The sequence below is a fragment of the Pygocentrus nattereri genome, chromosome 18, assembly GCF_015220715.1.
Source record: "Pygocentrus nattereri isolate fPygNat1 chromosome 18, fPygNat1.pri, whole genome shotgun sequence".
Lineage (NCBI taxonomy): Eukaryota > Metazoa > Chordata > Actinopteri > Characiformes > Serrasalmidae > Pygocentrus > Pygocentrus nattereri.
This window is the reverse complement of record NC_051228.1, coordinates 4,567,532-4,585,549: the sequence shown is the minus strand read 5'-3', so window position 1 is coordinate 4,585,549 and position 18,018 is coordinate 4,567,532. Positions and strand designations below refer to the sequence as shown.

The 18,018-nt window shown below is 42.2% G+C and overlaps 2 protein-coding genes and 1 long non-coding RNA gene across 3 annotated transcripts; all 3 read left to right on the top strand.

Annotated features, from left to right (window-relative positions):
* Positions 1-680: 680 nt before the first annotated feature.
* On the top strand, positions 681-1,703 carry LOC119266005 (trace amine-associated receptor 6-like). Its single transcript, XM_037547434.1, has 2 exons — positions 681-1,149; positions 1,345-1,703. Exons 1-2 carry the CDS (start codon positions 681-683, stop codon positions 1,701-1,703), a joined length of 828 nt encoding a protein of 275 aa, XP_037403331.1.
* A 2,944-nt stretch (positions 1,704-4,647) lies between these two features.
* On the top strand, positions 4,648-5,670 carry LOC108433194 (trace amine-associated receptor 6-like). Its single transcript, XM_017707633.1, has one exon. The coding sequence runs from the start codon at positions 4,648-4,650 to the stop codon at positions 5,668-5,670; it is 1,023 nt and encodes a 340-aa protein (XP_017563122.1).
* Positions 5,671-10,239: 4,569 nt separating this feature from the next.
* On the top strand, positions 10,240-11,058 carry LOC119266054. The gene is made up of 3 exons (XR_005131836.1): positions 10,240-10,265; positions 10,475-10,533; positions 11,027-11,058. It is a non-coding gene; the product is annotated as an uncharacterized LOC119266054 (long non-coding RNA).
* The last annotated feature ends 6,960 nt before the right edge of the window (positions 11,059-18,018 follow it).

Sequence of the window (18,018 nt, the reverse complement as noted above, 5' to 3'; positions counted from 1 at the left end):
AAATGCCTTAGGGCAGGGGTGCTCAATGCTGGGCCTGGAGATCTACCACCCTGTAGAGTTTAGCTCCAAGTGCAGGTACTCAAGTCACTAGGGATCTAGCTATGTTGGATCTGAACTCTCCTGGAAGGTAGGTGTCCAGTGTCAGGACTGGGCACCTCTGATATAGGGGAATTATACAACATCGTGAATGGAGTGACTTACAGAGAGATATTAGCAGAGAATTTAATTCATCAACCAAGAAACTGAATTTGAGGAGGAAATGCATGAATACCTACTTTGTTGTTCATATTTACTTATATTAAGTCAGAAAACATTGCATGCTCATATAAAGTGGTTATGAACTCTGTGGTTATATTCCTCTTTTTCTACATTGTATGACTAAATGACTAACCAGGAAATTACCCATAGTACACTGGAGTAAACAGCTCGATTACTCACACTTTTTTGATGTTGTTATTATTATTATAGATTTTTGTATGTTTACTGCTGTAAGTAATGATGTAATGTATCACTGAATACCTGAGAGCCTGACGTCAGAGACAAGTCAGCCACTCATGTGTCAGCGTGAGGATTCATTGTAAAGTATAAAGAGACATGACCAAAAGACGCAACTCCCAGTTCAGTACCACTGAACAACACGACTGGATCAGTTTCAGTTGGCAGACTGGTGTCTGACTGAGATGGAGAGCAAACACTATAGTCAAAACATCACAGTTCAGTACTGCTTTCCTTACATAAACTCTTCTTGCAGGAAGGAGGTGCGAACAGGCTCTGCTTATATATTTCTGTTCTTTGTTCTCTCATGTGTTTCTGTGTTCACTGTGTTTCTGAACCTGCTGTTGATCATCTCCATCTCTCACTTCAAGCAGCTCCACACTCCCACCAATCTGCTCATCCTCTCTCTGGCTGTGGCAGATCTTCTCGTGGGAATGTTTGTTATGCCTGTGAATATCATGCAATTAATAGATTCCTGTTGGTATCTTGGAGAAATGGCATGCACTGTGTCTTTAGTGGTCAGTTTTATGTCAATATCAGGGTCACTCTGTAGCCTGGTTCTCATTGCAGTTGATCGGTACATTGCTGTCACTGACCCTCTGCTTTATTCCATGAAAATCACAGTTTGTAAAACTGTCTTGTTGATCATAATAGGCTGGTCATTTTTTCTGTTGTACATTTTATTGTGTTTATACTCTAATGACCGTTTACTTTCTTCTCAAATATTCACTACATGCTCCAGAGAGTGTGTGATGTATGTTAAATATTACTGGGTGTTTGTTGACCTTGTAGTTTGTTTTCTAGCACCCTGCTCTGTCATACTGGTTTTATATTCAATCATTTTTAAAGTGGCACAACGTCAAGCTAAAGCTGTTAAAGTTGTGATGACCGGTGCCTCAAACAAACATGGAGCTCAATCCTCAAATGTTTCTGAAACCAAAGCAGCAAAGACATTAAGCATTACAGTATTTGTTTATCTTGCTTGTTATATACCTTATTACATAGGTTCTCTGACAGATAGTAACTTGACATCTTCATCAATGGTCTGGACTGTTTTTATCTGGCTAATATACATGACCTCATCCTTCAATCCACTAATATATGCCATTTTCTACCCATGGTTCAGAGCATCAGTGAAGTATGTTTTAACTTGTAAAATATTTGGATATTCATCTTCAAGGTTAAATTTGTTTCCAAAGCATGTTTAATTTTCAGCTATTATGCCTGGGATCAATTCATAGCACCAAATAGAGATGATCATATATTCACATACTGAATCTACTTTGATGGTGCTTGTACACAAATGATATATGCTACATCTGGCATGCTGTAATCAGCATACAGTTTTAAAATATGGCTTTACAGAAGGCTAAATGCTGACCTCACTGAATACATGTAACTTGGAGCTTATCATGGTCATGATTTTTGTATGCTTCATATATCCTTGTGCTTAAGAAGCCTGGCCATTTTATATAATCATATAGGAGTGACTGAGGAAAATAACTAAATGTAGTGCCATGAAGATGCAATAAAGGCCAACAGGACAATAGGGCAATAAATGACGTTATATGTGTATGTTTCATTGTTAATTGTTGATGCCAGCCACCCTCTACCTTTAAATGCAGAAGGATGATGGTAAATCCACAGGTCTAGTCGGAGAACGATGACTTTCAATAAACAAAATAAAAAACAAAATGCACTTTGTATGTTTACTTAATGTTGTAATGCCTTAAACAAACTCATGTTCTCACAGCCACCTACAAGCATGTGATGTTAACCTAAAACTGTTTATGTAAATAGGTGTTTGATTGTCATTTTGCTGACTGTGAATGAATGATCTGCATATTCAGCAAGAGGGAGATAAACATCATTGCCGCGCTGTGTAGTCCTGATAATGATCTTGATGATCTCTCTCTATTCATACTGATGAACAAACCTAATTTAAAAACGTTTGGGCAGGAGCAATTTAATATTAGGAATGTTCTGAAATTTTCTAAAACACACCTTAAACAGGTGATGTAAGCAGTTTAAAAAACAATGTTACATACAGAGGATTTACAAGGATTTAAGGTATTTCACCTCTTTCACACTCCTCAGTACAGAACAAGGAAGTCTCTGTGAATAAACGGCAAGCCTGAAAACTTCAGTCCCCTTGGTGGTTTCATTATATAAATGATTTGCAGAAGAAACCTTTTTCCAAAAGAACACGTTACAAGAGCAAGCGAAAGAAGAGAAAAAGAAGGTAAATATGGAGAAAAAAGAAAATAGAATGAAGCTGATTGTGGCATGCATCCGCCCCCCGGGTCCCGACGATGACAGCCACTAGAGTCGGCAAGAAGGCAAGGCCCAAACACCCTGCGGCGACGAACCTCAGTGAGGATGTCAGGGAGAGAGCCAAGAGTGTGGCGGGGGCTGATCTAACACCACAACCCCCCCCCCCCCCAAAACCTAGCTACCAGAGAGGCTGGCTGGCTGCCGGAGAAGTCAGTGGGATTCTGGCTGTGTCCGCAGCTGGCTCAGTGTTCCCTGACATGCCGGCCTCCAACACTCGCGACCGGCAGCTGAGGGAGTCCCTATACACTGAGTGGCTTTGTTCACTGTCAGGGCCCGGGGGTCAGGCATATGCCACACAGATTCAAAAGAAGATACATTTGTACCCCCCCCTTATGGGACAATCACAAGGAACATAAGGACCCATGCATGATGTACATATAGATAGAAATGAGCAGCTTAAGTGGGACCCACAGCTGTATCACAAATGCGGATCATGATTATGACCGAAATTGGGCTTACAATTGTAGCCTTACTGGGGATCCACACATGTGTCACAGCTGTGGACCATGAGTGTGACCTAACTGTGGCTCTTACCTATAATGCAACTGGAGACTCTTTAAACAGTCCACTATAAGCCCAATTCCAGACAAAACCTACACAGCCCAGTTCAAACCCACATGGAGCCGAAGTGTAAATGTTAGCTGGGATTCATGGTGAAGGTGAAGGAGCTTGTTAAAGAACTGGGGAACAACATTATGTGACAACACTCAAAATCTAACAGAGCTATAGCATAGATCTTACAGCATCTGTTTTGATAATATGCAAGTGGAAAGTTCATGAAACTACAATTAACCATCCCTGGACAGCTGCACCTTACAAGATTTCCAAAAGGTAGAAAATTCAGGTCCAGAATATATATATATATATATATATATATATATATATATATATATATATATATATATATATATATAAAAAAACCTCTCCAGGACTTTTTTTCCAAATATTTGGCTTCTCTAATTAAGTTTAATCAAAAGAGTTATTGGGGAAAAAAATCCTGGAGGTATTTTCTGGACCTGGATTTTCCACAACATGCTTGCAGATTAAAGATAAGGAATGTAAAGGAGAAGCCAACAGTCAATCAAAGAGGCTGAGGAAAGCAGCAGGAACAGTTACGCAGAACAATGTGCAGTCAACATTTGCATGAATCAGAGCCATTTTAATACAACATCCTCTGCTGAAATGAAATGTTACGTATCACAAAAGGAAACATGAGTGGTGGCCCAAGCCCAAAGTACAATTAGTCTAACTGATGGTTTTGGCCTGGTCAGAGTCCAGATCTAAACCCTTTAGCATTTGAGCATTTGATATCTCATTAACCACAAAGTAGCCTGCAATGGTTTTAATTTTTTGAAGCCGTCAATCCTGAGTGGAACAATATTGACTCGTCTATCTGCAAGATTCCTCACATTTAAAGAAGTCAAAGGAAAAGCTATCCTATGCTGAGCTATTTGATCTATTTGTTTAATGATTTGTTTTAAGAACATTGTGAGAAAGCAGAGTTACCTCAAGAGAGATGCAAGTGCACACAGAACTTAATTAACGGGTTGAGGGTATTCCAAGACATTCCTAGACTTTTTTGATGTTGTTGTTATTTTTATTATATATTTTTGTATGTTTGCTGCTGTAAGTAATGATGCAATGTAACACTGAATACCTGAGAGCCTGACGTCAGAGACAAGTCAGCCACTCATGTGTCAGCGTGAGGATTCATAGTAAAGTATAAAGAGACATGACCAAAAGACGCAACTCCCAGTTCAGTACCACTGATCAACACGACTGGATCAGTTTCAGTTGGCAGACTTGTGTCTGACTGAGATGGAGAGCAAACGCTATAGTCAAAACATCACAGTTCAGTACTGCTTTCCTTACATAAACTCTTCTTGCAGGAAGGAGGTGCGAACAGGTCCTGCTTATATATTTCTGTTCTTTTTTCTCTCATGTGTTTCTGTGTTCACTGTGTTTCTGAACCTGCTGGTGATCATCTCCATCTCTCACTTCAAGCAGCTCCACACTCCCACCAACCTGCTCATCCTCTCTCTGGCTGTGGCAGATCTTCTCGTGGGAATGTTTGTTATGCCTGTGAATATCATGCAATTAATAGATTCCTGTTGGTATCTTGGAAAAATGGCATGCACTGTGTCTTTAGTGGTCAGTTTTATGTCAGCATCAGGGTCACTCTGTAGCCTGGTTCTCATTGCAGTTGATCGGTACATTGCTGTCACTGACCCTCTGCTTTATTCCATGAAAATCACAGTTTGTAAAACTGTGTTGTTGATCATAATAGGCTGGTCATTTTTTCTGTTGTACATTTTAATGTGTTTATACTCTAATGACCATTTACTTTCTTCTCAAATATTCACTTCATGCTATGGAGAGTGTGTGATCTATGTTAAATATTACTGGGTGTTTGTTGACCTTGTAGTTTGGTTTCTAGTGCCCTGCTCTGTCATACTGGTTTTATATTCAATCATTTTTAAAGTGGCACAACGTCAAGCTAAAGCTGTTAAAGCTGTGATGACCGGTGCCTCAAACAAACATGGAGCTCAATCCTCAAATGTTTCTGAAACCAAAGCAGCAAAGACATTAAGCATTACAATATTTGTTTATCTTGCTTGTTATATACCTTATTATATAGGTTCTCTGACAGATAATAACTTGACATCTTCATCAATGGTGTGGACTGTTTTTAGCTGGCTGATATACATGACCTCATCCTTCAATCCACTAATATATGCCATTTTCTACCCATGGTTCAGAGCATCAATGAAGTATGTTTTAACTTGTAAAATATTTGTATATTCATCTTCAAGGTTAAATTTGTTTCCAAAGCATGTTTAACTTTCAGCTATTATACCTGGCATCAATTCATAGCACCAAATAGAGATGATCATATATTCATATGCTGAATCTACTTTGCTGGTGCTGGTACACAAATGATATATGCTACATCTGGCATGCTGTAATCAGCATACAGTTTTAAAATATGGCTGTACAGAAGGCTAAATGCTGACCTCACTGAAAATGTAACTTGGAGCTTATCATGCTCCTGATTTTTTGCACTTCATTTATCCTGGTGAATAAGAAGCCCTCATGTTTTGTATAAACATACAGTTGTGACTGTGGAAAATAACTGAATGTAGTGCCATGCAGATGTAATAGAGACAAACAGGACCTTTAAATGCAACAGGATGATGAGAAATCTACAGGTCTAGTCGGAGAACAATGACTTTCAATAAATAAAGCAAAAAACAAAATGAACTTTCTTGTAATGACTTAAAGAAATGGATGTTCTCAAGGTCAGCTACAAGCATCTGATGTTAACCTAAAACTGTTTACGTAAATAAGAGTAAATAATGATTGTCCTTTTTCTAACTGTGCCATTTATTTTAAAACAGTTAACATGACTGATCTACATTTTAAATAAGAACGAGATAAACATCGTTGCCGCACTGTGTAGTCCTGATAATGATTTTGATATACACTGTTAGAAATAAAGGTACCATGCAGGTACATGATCTTTCATCAATGTGCAAACAATGTAAGTGTACCCTTGAAGGTGCAACAGCGGTTTTAAGGTCCAATTGTGTGCCTAAAAAGTTTTTCCTAGTGGAAAAGTAGATATTTCTTACTTTTTATACTATAATGTTTTAAAACAGAACAATAAAATAAAAAGCCAGGACACAAGTTGGGGTGTGTGGAGTCAGTAGAACTTAGAAAAATATCATTTTGATGAATTCTGGTACAGTTATGTTCCCTGACTAAAGGTACTGAGATGTACCTCTGAGGCTACCACCACAATGACAAAAAGGGTACTGCCCCAGTGACAGTGTCGTACCTTTTTTTCTGAGATTGTACCATCTCTCTCTCTATTTATACTGATGAGCAAGGCTAATTTTAAAATGTTTGGACAGGAGCCATTTAATATTAGGACTGTTGTGAAATTTTCTAAAATACATCTTAAAAAGGTGATGTAAGCAGTTTAAAAAGAACATTTGGAGGCTTTACAAGGATTTTAGCTATTTCATCTATTTCATGCTTTACAATACAGAATCTCATCACAAGATTCAGGAAAGTCTCTGTGAATGAAGGGCAAGGCTGAAAACTTCAGTCCCCCTGTTGGTTTAATTATATAAATCTTCTTTCGGCTGCTCCCTTTAGGGGTCGCCACAGCGAATCATCTGCCTCCATCTTGCCCTATCCATTGCCTCCTCTACTTTCACACCAACCATCTCCATGTCCACCTTCACTACATCCATAAACCTTCTCTGAGGTCTACCTCTTCTCCTTCTACCCGGCAGCTCCATCTCCAACATTCTTTGCCCAATATATCCACTATTCCTCCTCAACACATGTCCAAACCATCTCAACCTGGCCTCTCTGGCTTCATCTCCAAACTGCTCCACCTTCACTGTCCGTCTGATCTGCTCATTTCAAATCTTGTCCATCCTTGTCACTCCCAACGAAAATCTCAGCATCTTCAACTCCGCCACCTCCAGCTCAGCCTCCTGTCTTTTAGACAGAGCCACAGTCTCCAAACCATACATCATACATACTCTGCCTGCACCCTCTTCCTCACCTCTTTTTTGCACTGTCCATTGCTCTGAATGGTTGACCCAAGATATTTGAAGTCATGCACCTTTATGACCTCTACTCCTTGCATCTTCACCTTTCCACTTTCGACTTCCACTTTCCATCAACTTTATAACTCTGTAGTTACTGCAGCTCTGCACATCACCCTTGTTCTTAAAAATGGGGACCAATACACTGCTTCTCCACTCATCAGGCATCCTCTCACTCTCCTGGATTTTGTTAAACAACCTGGTTTAAAAGTCCACTGCCTTCTCTCCTAAACATCTCCATACCTCCACAGGTATGTCATCTGGACCAACTGCCTTTCCATTCTTCATCCTTTTTAAAGCTGCCCTCACTTCCACCTTACTAATTCTCTGACCTTCCTGATCCACTATCTCTCCCCCTGTTGTCCCCCTCTCTCTCTCGTTTTCCTCATTCATTAGTTCTTCAAAGTACTCCTTCCATCTACTCAACACTCTCTGTTCACTCACTAGTACATTTCCCTCTCTATCCTTTATGAGCCTAACCTGCTGTACATCCTTTCCAGCTCTATCTCTTTGTTTAGCCAAACAATACAAGTCCTTTACTCCTTCTTTACTGTCCAGCCTCTCATACAGCTCATCATAGGCCTGAGCCTTTGCTTTTGCCACCATTCTTTTTGCTATGCGACTAGCCTCACAGTACTCCTGCCTACTTCCTTCATCTCTCTGTTTATCCCACTTTTTCTTAGCTGCCTTCTTCTTCTGAATACTCTCCTGGACTTCCTCATTCCACCACCAACTTTCCTTGTCTTCTTTCCTCTGACCAGACGAAACACCCAACACATTCTTGCCTGTTTCTCTCACCACCTTAGCTGTATTTTCCCAGTCCTCACGTAGCTCCTCACTGCCACCAAGGGCCTGTTGCAATTTTTCCCTGAACTGCCTGCAACCATCCTCCTCCTTCAGCTTCCATCATCTAATTTTTATCTCTGTCTTCACTCTCTCCCTCTTCTTTGTTTCTAATCTCATTCTACAGACAACCACCCTATGCTGCCTTGCTACACTTTCCCCTGGCACCACTTTACAATCTCCATCTCCTGCTAAGGATATAATCCACCTGTGCAAAATCTACAACCATCTGACCTTCCGCATTTCTGTCTTTCACACCATACTTACCCAGCACCTCTTCATCCCCTCTGTTCCCTTCACCAACATGTCCATTGAAGTCTGCACCAATCACTAATCTCTCCTCTCTAGGGACACCATCTACCACTTCATTCATCTTACTCCAAAATTCCTCTTTCTCCTCTAACTGACAACCAACCTGTGGTGCATATGAACTGACCACATTCAAAATCACACCATCAACCTCCAACTTCAGGCTCATGATCCTGTCTGACACTCTCTTTACATCCAGAACACTTTTCCCAAGCTGTTCCTTTAGGATTGTCCCTACTCCATTTCTCTTCCTCTCTACACCATGATAGAACAGTTTGAATCCACCTCCAATGTTCCTGGCCTACTTCCTTTCCATCTGGTCTTCTGAACACACAGAATATCTACCTTCCTTCTATCCATCATGTCTGCATGCTCTCTGCCTTTACCAGTCATTGTCCCTATGTTCAGAGTCCCTACTCTAACCTCCACTCTCCTGCCTTTCCTTCTCTCTCGATGCATTCTAACCCGCCTTCCTCCTCTCCTCTTTGATGGTCTTCGACCTACAGTAGTCCACTGCTGTTGACCGCACCCTGCTAGTCAACAGGACCGGAGGCGGTCGTTGTTAACCCGGGCCTCGACTGATCTGGTATGGCAATCATATTTGTGATCCGTATGATAGTTTTGGCACAAGCCATTTGTCCGGGCTTGGGACCGGCACCAGAAGTACAAAAAGTACAGCTCCTAATGGCTGGTTTGGTTTAATTATATAAATGGTTTGCAATAACTTTTTCCAAAAGAACACATTAAGAGAACAAGCGAAAGAAGAGAGAAAGAACGTAAAAATAGAGAAAAAAAGGAAAAAACGAAGCAAAACAGATCCTAAACCAGACACATTTTCAGGCCCCTCCTTACATGACAATCACCAGGAACATAAGTCTATTATTGTTTGAAATAAACTATATGTAAAAATAAATGTATTTATTACATGTCAAATAGGACCCATGCAAGACATAGTTAAACCGAACTGAAATCTAACTGGAGATCCAAAAATGTAAGTCAAATGGGGACCATGACTGTGACCTAACTATGGCTTACAATTGTAGCCTAACTGTCAATCCACAAATATGTCACAGATTTGGACCACGACTGTGACCTAACATGGGCTCTTGACTATATTGCAACTGGGGACTCTTTAAAAAGTCCACTATAAGCCCAAGCCCAGACAAAACCTACACAGCCCAATTAAAATCCACATGGAGCCTAAAAGTACAAGTAAGCTGGGATTCGTGGTGAAGCTGAATGAGCTTCCTAAAGTACTGTAGAACAACATTATTTAAGAACACGCAAATTGAAAAAGCTATGGAGCTATAGCAAGATTTTAAACAACTGTAAATTGATAATATTTTCAATAATATGCAAGTGGAAAGTTCATGGAACTACAGTTAGCCATCCCTGGATAACTGCATCTTGCAAGATTTCCAAAAGGTAGAAAAATCTGGTCCAGAAAGTAAAGAAACCTCTGCAGAATTTTGTTCTAACAAAAAATATATATATATATATATATATATGTAACGGTGTACAATAGTTGTATTAATGTTATGTTATGAAATTCCTGCTAAATGGGTTTTGGCACCACCTGCTGGTTGGTCAGCGTATTACAGTTTCTGTATATATAGGTGATTCGGTGCAGTTTCGGCAGTAGAATGGTTGCATGCTGCCGTGGTGAGTACAGCCTTGTATGTTCAGCTCAGCAAAACTGCAAAAGCTATGTAAAGCGTTGTAGTGCTCGACTTTTGTCCCTATTGTGGTGAAATACATGTCACAGAGACCAGTATACTTAGTTGGGCTCTTCCAAGATGCTTTATTTAAAGAGTTATAAATTCGAAGCTAAACCTGAACTGAACTGTGCTAACAATAGCCTGTTTCCTTAGTTGTACGCTGACCGAGGTATGAACAGAAACTTATACTGTGGTTGCCATACTCATTACAGGTATGTTCTATTCGTGTTATGTATTTTCATGCTATGAATGAGCACAGCAATGCTAGCTGGTTTAACTAGCTTATTTTTAGTTCACCATGTGGGTTGGGTGCCATATTTTGTGTTCGCCGCCAGATGGCACTATTTCATATTTTACCTTTTTGTTGCTCTAATTTAAAAAGGGATGATGTAGCTGTAAAATATAGTTCATATTGATACTGTGACAATTGACCCTGATGTGAATGTAAAATGTAGACTTGTATAAATCTTTTAAAAAAACTGAATATAATATAGAAACACAAGCACTTCTACCACTATACGATCGTAGCAATTTGTAAAGGTAATTGTATTATTTTCACAAATTATATGTCTTGTCATTGATTTATTGTGGAGATGTATCTAGACTACTGTAGTCTCAGGCAGTAGAATGGTTGCATGCTGCCGTGTTGTACGCTGACCGAGGTATGAACAGAAACTTATACTGTGGTTGCCATACTCATTACAGGCTAATAAAAACTGCATCATCCCAATCCGGTGTCCATCACTGACCAGGGCAGACGAACACCCAATAGGGAGGGTCACATTGGTGCCGTGAACCCGTCTTTGATGATCTTCATGCTGAACCGGGACCTGTTCTGCTGCCCTCTGTCTGTGTGGAGCCAGGTGCACAGTGTAGATGGACTGACACATTCACTGTTTTCGTAGGGACTGATTTAGCATTTGAATTTTTAAATTTTTTTTCCCATTTTTTTTCTTTCCCCTCACTCATTTTAAATCTGTATTTTTACTTGGTGTTCTGATGAGTTTCACTCGTGAGCATTCACACACTCCCTTAAGCACAAGGGTGGGAAGGGGCAGAGGTGTTTTGGGGACCCCTATGTTGTTGCAGTTTGGCAGTCCTGTTCCAGGGGGTGCCACACATGCTGTGGGGGATGATCTCATTCCAGTTGGGGTTCCTTTAGACAGTGAGAGTAGGAATCCCTCTCAGCACCTACTCACTGCTGCCGCACCTAATCCTCAGGTACATAGCACATCAACCCCAAGCACTGCCTTCCAGTCCAGTGATGTGCTTAGTCAAATGAGTGATGTAATTAAGCGTATAGGTCAGGAATTGGCAGACAGCATCATTACTCACCTTAGCCCACCACATGCTGTTGCTGCTGGTACATTTGCTGCACATGGCACTCCAAATGTAACTCATACACAAAGTCTTGATAGGTCGCAAGTCCAGCTTGTGTCCCACAGGAAATTAAAGGATCCACCTAACTTCAGGGGTGATGGCTCAGATTCTGTGACAGTGCGTGAGTGGGAAGACCTTATGAGGAACTACATTAGGAAAGGGGACATTGCGACAGAGCAACAAGCTGAAGAGATACTCATACACCTTAGAGGGAGAGCGAAGGACATTGTCAAGTTTGGGACAAGAAACTGCGGCATTGATATGATAAAGAATCCAGAGGCCATTTATGGTCTTTTACGCAAGCACTTTGATTCTGTCCCATGCTCACCTCTCCCATTGGCAGACTTTTACTCCACATTGCCCAAGGCTGATGAGGATGCATATGATTACTGGCTCAGGCTCAATCAGGCTGTAGACCTTGCTGTTGATCGGCTGAAAGAACAGGGCAAGTCATTTGAGTGCCCGAGCACAGAAGTGACACGCATGTTCATTAGAAACTGTCCCTCCAAAGAGCTTGCTTTGACTTTCAGATCAAAGACAATTGACAAGTGGTCTGCCGAAGAGGTTCAAGATGTGTTAGATGAATACCATTCTGAGATGTGTTTGAAATTGAATGCTTCTGTTGCAGCCCCTAATGAAAGATTAGCTGTGAACAAAGTGGAACTGTCTCGAGCCACAACATCACCAATGGAGACCCAGGATCACCAGCCACCTAAACCAAGTGAATCCACTGCTCTCGAACGTGTCATTGGCATGTTGGAGAGAATTCTGTCGGAGAGGTCAAATTCAGTGCAGTCCAAAATAAGCAACAAGAATATATCAAAACTGCCTAGAATTGTTGGCTTAAACAGCATGCCATGCACAGTCTGCGGTGAAGCTACACATTCTGGCTTTTCTCATTGCCGAGAACATAAGCTATGCTTTCAGTGTTATTCACCTGCTCACGCCAGGAACAGCTGTCCAGAGAGAAGAAAGTCTACTCCTTCCCATGTGTCAGAAAACTAGTAGATCTGCATCCAGGGGAGGACGGTGCAGATCCTGATTTTGACCCTCCCAATGATGCTTCAGATGATTTTCAGTCAGTTTACAGGTCTTTTACTTCTGTTACACCCTTGGATAAAACAGTCATATTTCAAAGTTTGCACAGGATTCAGAAATCAGACAGCTTGTTCTATACAACAGTCACTGCAACAGGAGGTGTCCTGTTAAGAGCCATGATCGACAGTGGCTCCATGGCATGCACATTGAGTGAATCTGCTGAGTCACATCTTCTAAAGCAAAATCCTGATATGGAGAGACATTCTGCTGATGACATCATCATAATTGGATGTGGTGGACAAAGTGTTGCTCCAAAAGCTCTGTATAATGTGGATTTGACTGTATATGATTGCAGGATGCTCATCCCAGTGCTTGTAGTCCCTGGTCAAACTGATGACATGATACTGGGCAGCAATGCCATTAAGGCACTCATTCAGTTTATGCGGAAGTCAGATAGCTACTGGCGGATAATGTCAGAACCCAGTGGTGCTGGAGATGACAATGTTCATCAATTCCTTTCTCTCATTTCTAATGCTGAAAGGTGGAGAGGTGAGACTGTACCTGACAAAATTGGGACATTAAGTTTAAAGCAGTGCATCTCATTGCAGCCACAATGTGAACATCTCGTTTGGGGCAAACTGCCGGAGTCGACAACCATATCAGTGGGCAGCACTGTGATTGTTGAACCAACCCAATCGAGGTGTAGGCCAAAGAATGTTTTGGTTGGCAGGGTCATCACACCCATGTGGGGAGACCGATGGCTACCCATGAAAATTATCAACCCTACTAGTAAAGTTGTGACGCTGAAGAGAAATACAAAACTTGCGGATGTATTTCCTTGTATCGCTGTGGAGGATCTGTCTAAGCCTGTTAGCATTCAGGCTCGCTCTCAGTCTCTTCGTGACACTCCTTTAGCAAGGTCTGGTGAAGAGGTAAAAATGGTCTTGGAGACGCTTGGGCTGCAGGAGTTGGACCTGGATGCCTGTGAAGTGTCTGACCTATGGAAAGATCGACTTCTGCGACTCGTTGAAAGGTATGAGTCAATCTTTTCACGGCACAAGATGGACTGTGGGGAAGCCACTGACTTTGTGCATAAGATACATCTCGTAGATGACAAGCCATTTCGCCTTCCCTATCGCAGAGTGCCGCCAAGCCAGTATGAGAAATTAAGAACAGCTCTCAATGAGATGGAAGAGAAGGGCATCATTAGAAAATCTCACAGTGAGTACGCGTCACCTTTAGTCCTTGTTTGGAAGAAAACGGTGATCTGCGCATTTGTACTGACTTCAGGTGGCTTAACGCAAGGACAGTAAAAGACGCACATCCGCTGCCTCACCAGGCAGATGCCCTCGCTGCTCTTGGAGGCAATGTTTTCTTTTCCACTATGGACTTGACCTCTGGTTTTTATAATGTGCCACTATATGAAAAGCACAAGAAGTACACAGCTTTCTCCTCACCCTTTGGCCTCCATGAATACAATCGGATGCCTCAGGGCCTGTCGAACAGCCCAGCGACATTCATGAGAATGATGTTAGCTATTTTTGGAGATAAGAATTTTACCAGTGTTCTATGCTATTTGGATGACCTGATGGTTTTTGCACCTACGGAACACCTGGCTTTGGAGCGTTTGGAGATGGTCTTCTCTCGCCTCAAGAACCACAACCTCAAGTTGGCACCAAAAAAGTGCAACTTTCTGAAGAAATCTGTAAGATTTCTTGGCCATGTCATTTGTGAGTCAGGCGTTCAGACAGATCCTGGGAAGGTGGAAGCCATTGGTCGTGTACAGAAATCTGATCTGATGGAAAGTGACAGTGTTACACCATCAAAGAAGAAAATTAGGTCCTTCTTGGGCATGGTCCTTTACTACCAACATTTCATTGAAGATTGCTCAGCCAAGGCCAAACCCCTTTTCAAACTGACTTCAGACCAGAAAATTCAGGGCATAGCCCATAGAGGGAAGAAACTTCGCATGAGGAAGACTGTTGCTCCTGCAAAGCTTTCACCGGGTGACTGGACTTCAGAGTGTCAAATTGCTTTTGACACCCTGAAGCATGATCTCATGCACAGTGTCACCTTAGCCCACCCCGATTTCAACGAGCCTTTCATTCTGGCTGTTGATGCATCCTTTGATGGGATTGGTGCGGTTCTTTCTCAGGTTCCGCCTGGTGAAACAGTTGCAAGACCTGTGGCTTTTGCCAGCAAAACGTTGTCCAGGTCCCAATTGAACTACCCAGCTCACAAGCTAGAATTTTTAGCTTTGAAGTGGGCTATTTGTGAAAAATTCAGCCACTGGTTAAAAGGGAAGCATTTCATTGCATGGTCTGACAACAACCCTTTAACTTATGTTCTAACAAAGCCCAAGTTAGACGCATGTGAACAAAGATGGGTGGCCAAACTCGCAGCTTATGATTTTGACTTGAAGTATGTTCCAGGGACCAAAAATACTGTTGCTGATGCTTTAAGCCGTGAGCCATTTGTCCAGTCCTGCATATGCCATCGTCTCTGGAAAGAGCCCTACACATCTCTTTTGGAGGAGGTCAATGGAGTTGGCAGAGGTACTGTACGAGATGCTTTCCGCCTCACTACCAACTGCTTAGTTGTTGAGAGCCAAGCTACAACGGAGGGTGATCCAGCCTTGGTGCAAGATCCCCTCCACCCTTCTGGTGGCTCTATTAGTGCTGAAGAGGTATCAGCGGTTCTGGACGCTCATTGCAATGGTGGTGTTTCCCAACTGTCCTGTATTAGTCCTGCGTCACTCCAGCTACCCCAGGAAGATCCGTCCATAGTCATCCCACACAGTCAATTGCTGAACTTGCAAGAGCAAGATGCTACAGTCAGCAGAGTGCTATATTATGTGCAGAGACGCAGGAAACCTACTGCACGTGAGAGAGGGACAGAATCTGCTTGTGTACTTAGACTTCTTAGGCACTGGAAGAAACTGAAGATCAGGAATGGCATACTGTACAGAGTAAAGAGGCATCATCGTCTAAACAGAAACGTCTTCCAATTTGTCATCCCAGGTTCCCTGAAAAAGCAAGTTCTCCATGGTGTGCATGATGCAGCTGGTCATCAGGGTTGTGCAAGAACACTCTCTCTCGTCAGTGAAAGGTTCTTCTGGACAGGCATGAATACAGATGTCATGTATTATGTGAAGCACTGTAAAAGATGCATATTCGGAAAGACCCCTGAACCAGATGCTCGTGCCCCTCTGGAAAACATTCATACCTCAGAACCAATGGAACTGGTATGCATCGACTTTTGGACTGCAGAGTTGAGTGACAAAAAAACCATCGATGTTCTTGTCGTCACTGATCATTTTTCGAAAATGTCACATGCTTTCCCTTGTAGAAACCAGTCAGCCAAGCAAGTTGCTCGTCGCTTGTGGAACGACTTTTTCTGTGTTTATGGATTCCCCAAAAGAATCCATTCAGATCAAGGAGCCAATTTTGAGAGCAGGCTCATTAAGGATCTGCTTGAGATGGCAGGTGTGCATAAATCCCACACGACTCCATACCACCCCATGGGCAATGGGATCACTGAGCGCTTCAACAGGACTCTTGGAAGCATGATAAGAGCGCTTCCTGCCAAATGCAAGTCCAAATGGCCCCAGATGCTGCAAACATTGACGTTCTGTTATAATTGCACGGTCCATGAGACGACAGGGTTTGCTCCTTTTTTTCTGATGTTTGGGCGAGTTCCTCGTCTACCTATCGATGTCATGTTCCAACATGTTCTTGAAAATGATCGTGTTGTGAGCCACCATGAGTTTGTTCAGCATCTGAGGAGGGATTTGTCAGAAGCTGCGCAAATCGCTCGGAAGCATGCTCTCGGTGAACAGGATCGCCATGCCAAACTTTACAACCGCAAAATTAAGGGCTCACCTTTGGCTGTGGGTGACCGAGTGTTGTTGGCTAATCGGGGCGAAAAAGGGAAGAAGAAGATCTCCGACAAGTGGGATTCGACTCCGTTTGATGTTGTGTCAGTAAGGTCCAAAATCAATGTCTACCGAATCAAAGACATCTATACGGGCAGAGAGAAAGTTGTGCATAGGAACTTGTTGCTGCCTGTTGACTTTTTGATCCCAGATGAGCAGAATGGGAGCCAATTTTCCTCTGTTGTTTCACAGTCAGATGACGGTGTTTCAGACACTGTTCTAGTGCGCAGTAAAGAAGACTCTCATGCCCGCACCATGGTTTGGCTCATGCAGTCACCTGAAAATGACCAACTGGACAATGACAACACTCCAGATGGTTGTGTTGATGGCTCATTTGATGACTTGGGACACGACTTGCTGCCAGGGGAAGTGTCGACTGATAGTCATAAAGACTCTGCAAATCAGAACGGTACACAGTCAGACAATGGCACATCTCAGGGCCCAGTTCACAGCACACATTTAGGTGTTACGCACTCTGTCGCATGTAGTGAGCCTATGGGCACTGTCAGAGATAGATCAGGTGGAGTGGTTTGCACACAGCCTCAGAGCAGCCGAGCAATTTCAGTTTCCTCTAGATTTGGGAGAACCATCAGACCAACACAAAGGCTTATCTGTGAAATGTCAGACCAGAGAATTGTGGATAATGCTTCACCAGTTATGGGCTCTGTTCTTGGTTTTTTTAGACGTGCCCTAGTCATCTAGCTCTTTTGCTTGGGTTAGTTTCTGTACTTTGTTTATGGACTGGAACCTTATGGCCTTGTAAATTAAATTTTTGTTTATTCTTTTTCCCGGTATGGCCTGGTGAGCAAAGTAGTGCGAGTCTGTGTGAGGTGTAAATGGCATCTCTTTTTGTCTGTGATGAGTGTGGGACCTGGTACCATCCCATGCTCACACACTTCTTAGAGAAGATAATTTATTGTTGACGTTTCCGCACCAGTGCTCTAGACACGTTTTTTTTTTCTTTTCCATTTCATGTCTTATTTCTTCCTTGTACTACATACTGCCTTCCCATTTTAGCAGAATTTCAGGGGGGTGTATGTAACGGTGTACAATAGTTGTATTAATGTTATGTTATGAAATTCCTGCTAAATGGGTTTTGGCACCACCTGCTGGTTGGTCAGCGTATTACAGTTTCTGTATATATAGGTGATTCGGTGCAGTTTCGGCAGTAGAATGGTTGCATGCTGCCGTGGTGAGTACAGCCTTGTATGTTCAGCTCAGCAAAACTGCAAAAGCTATGTAAAGCGTTGTAGTGCTCGACTTTTGTCCCTATTGTGGTGAAAAACATGTCACAGCGACCAGTATACTTAGTTGGGCTCTTCCAAGATGCTTTATTTAAAGAGTT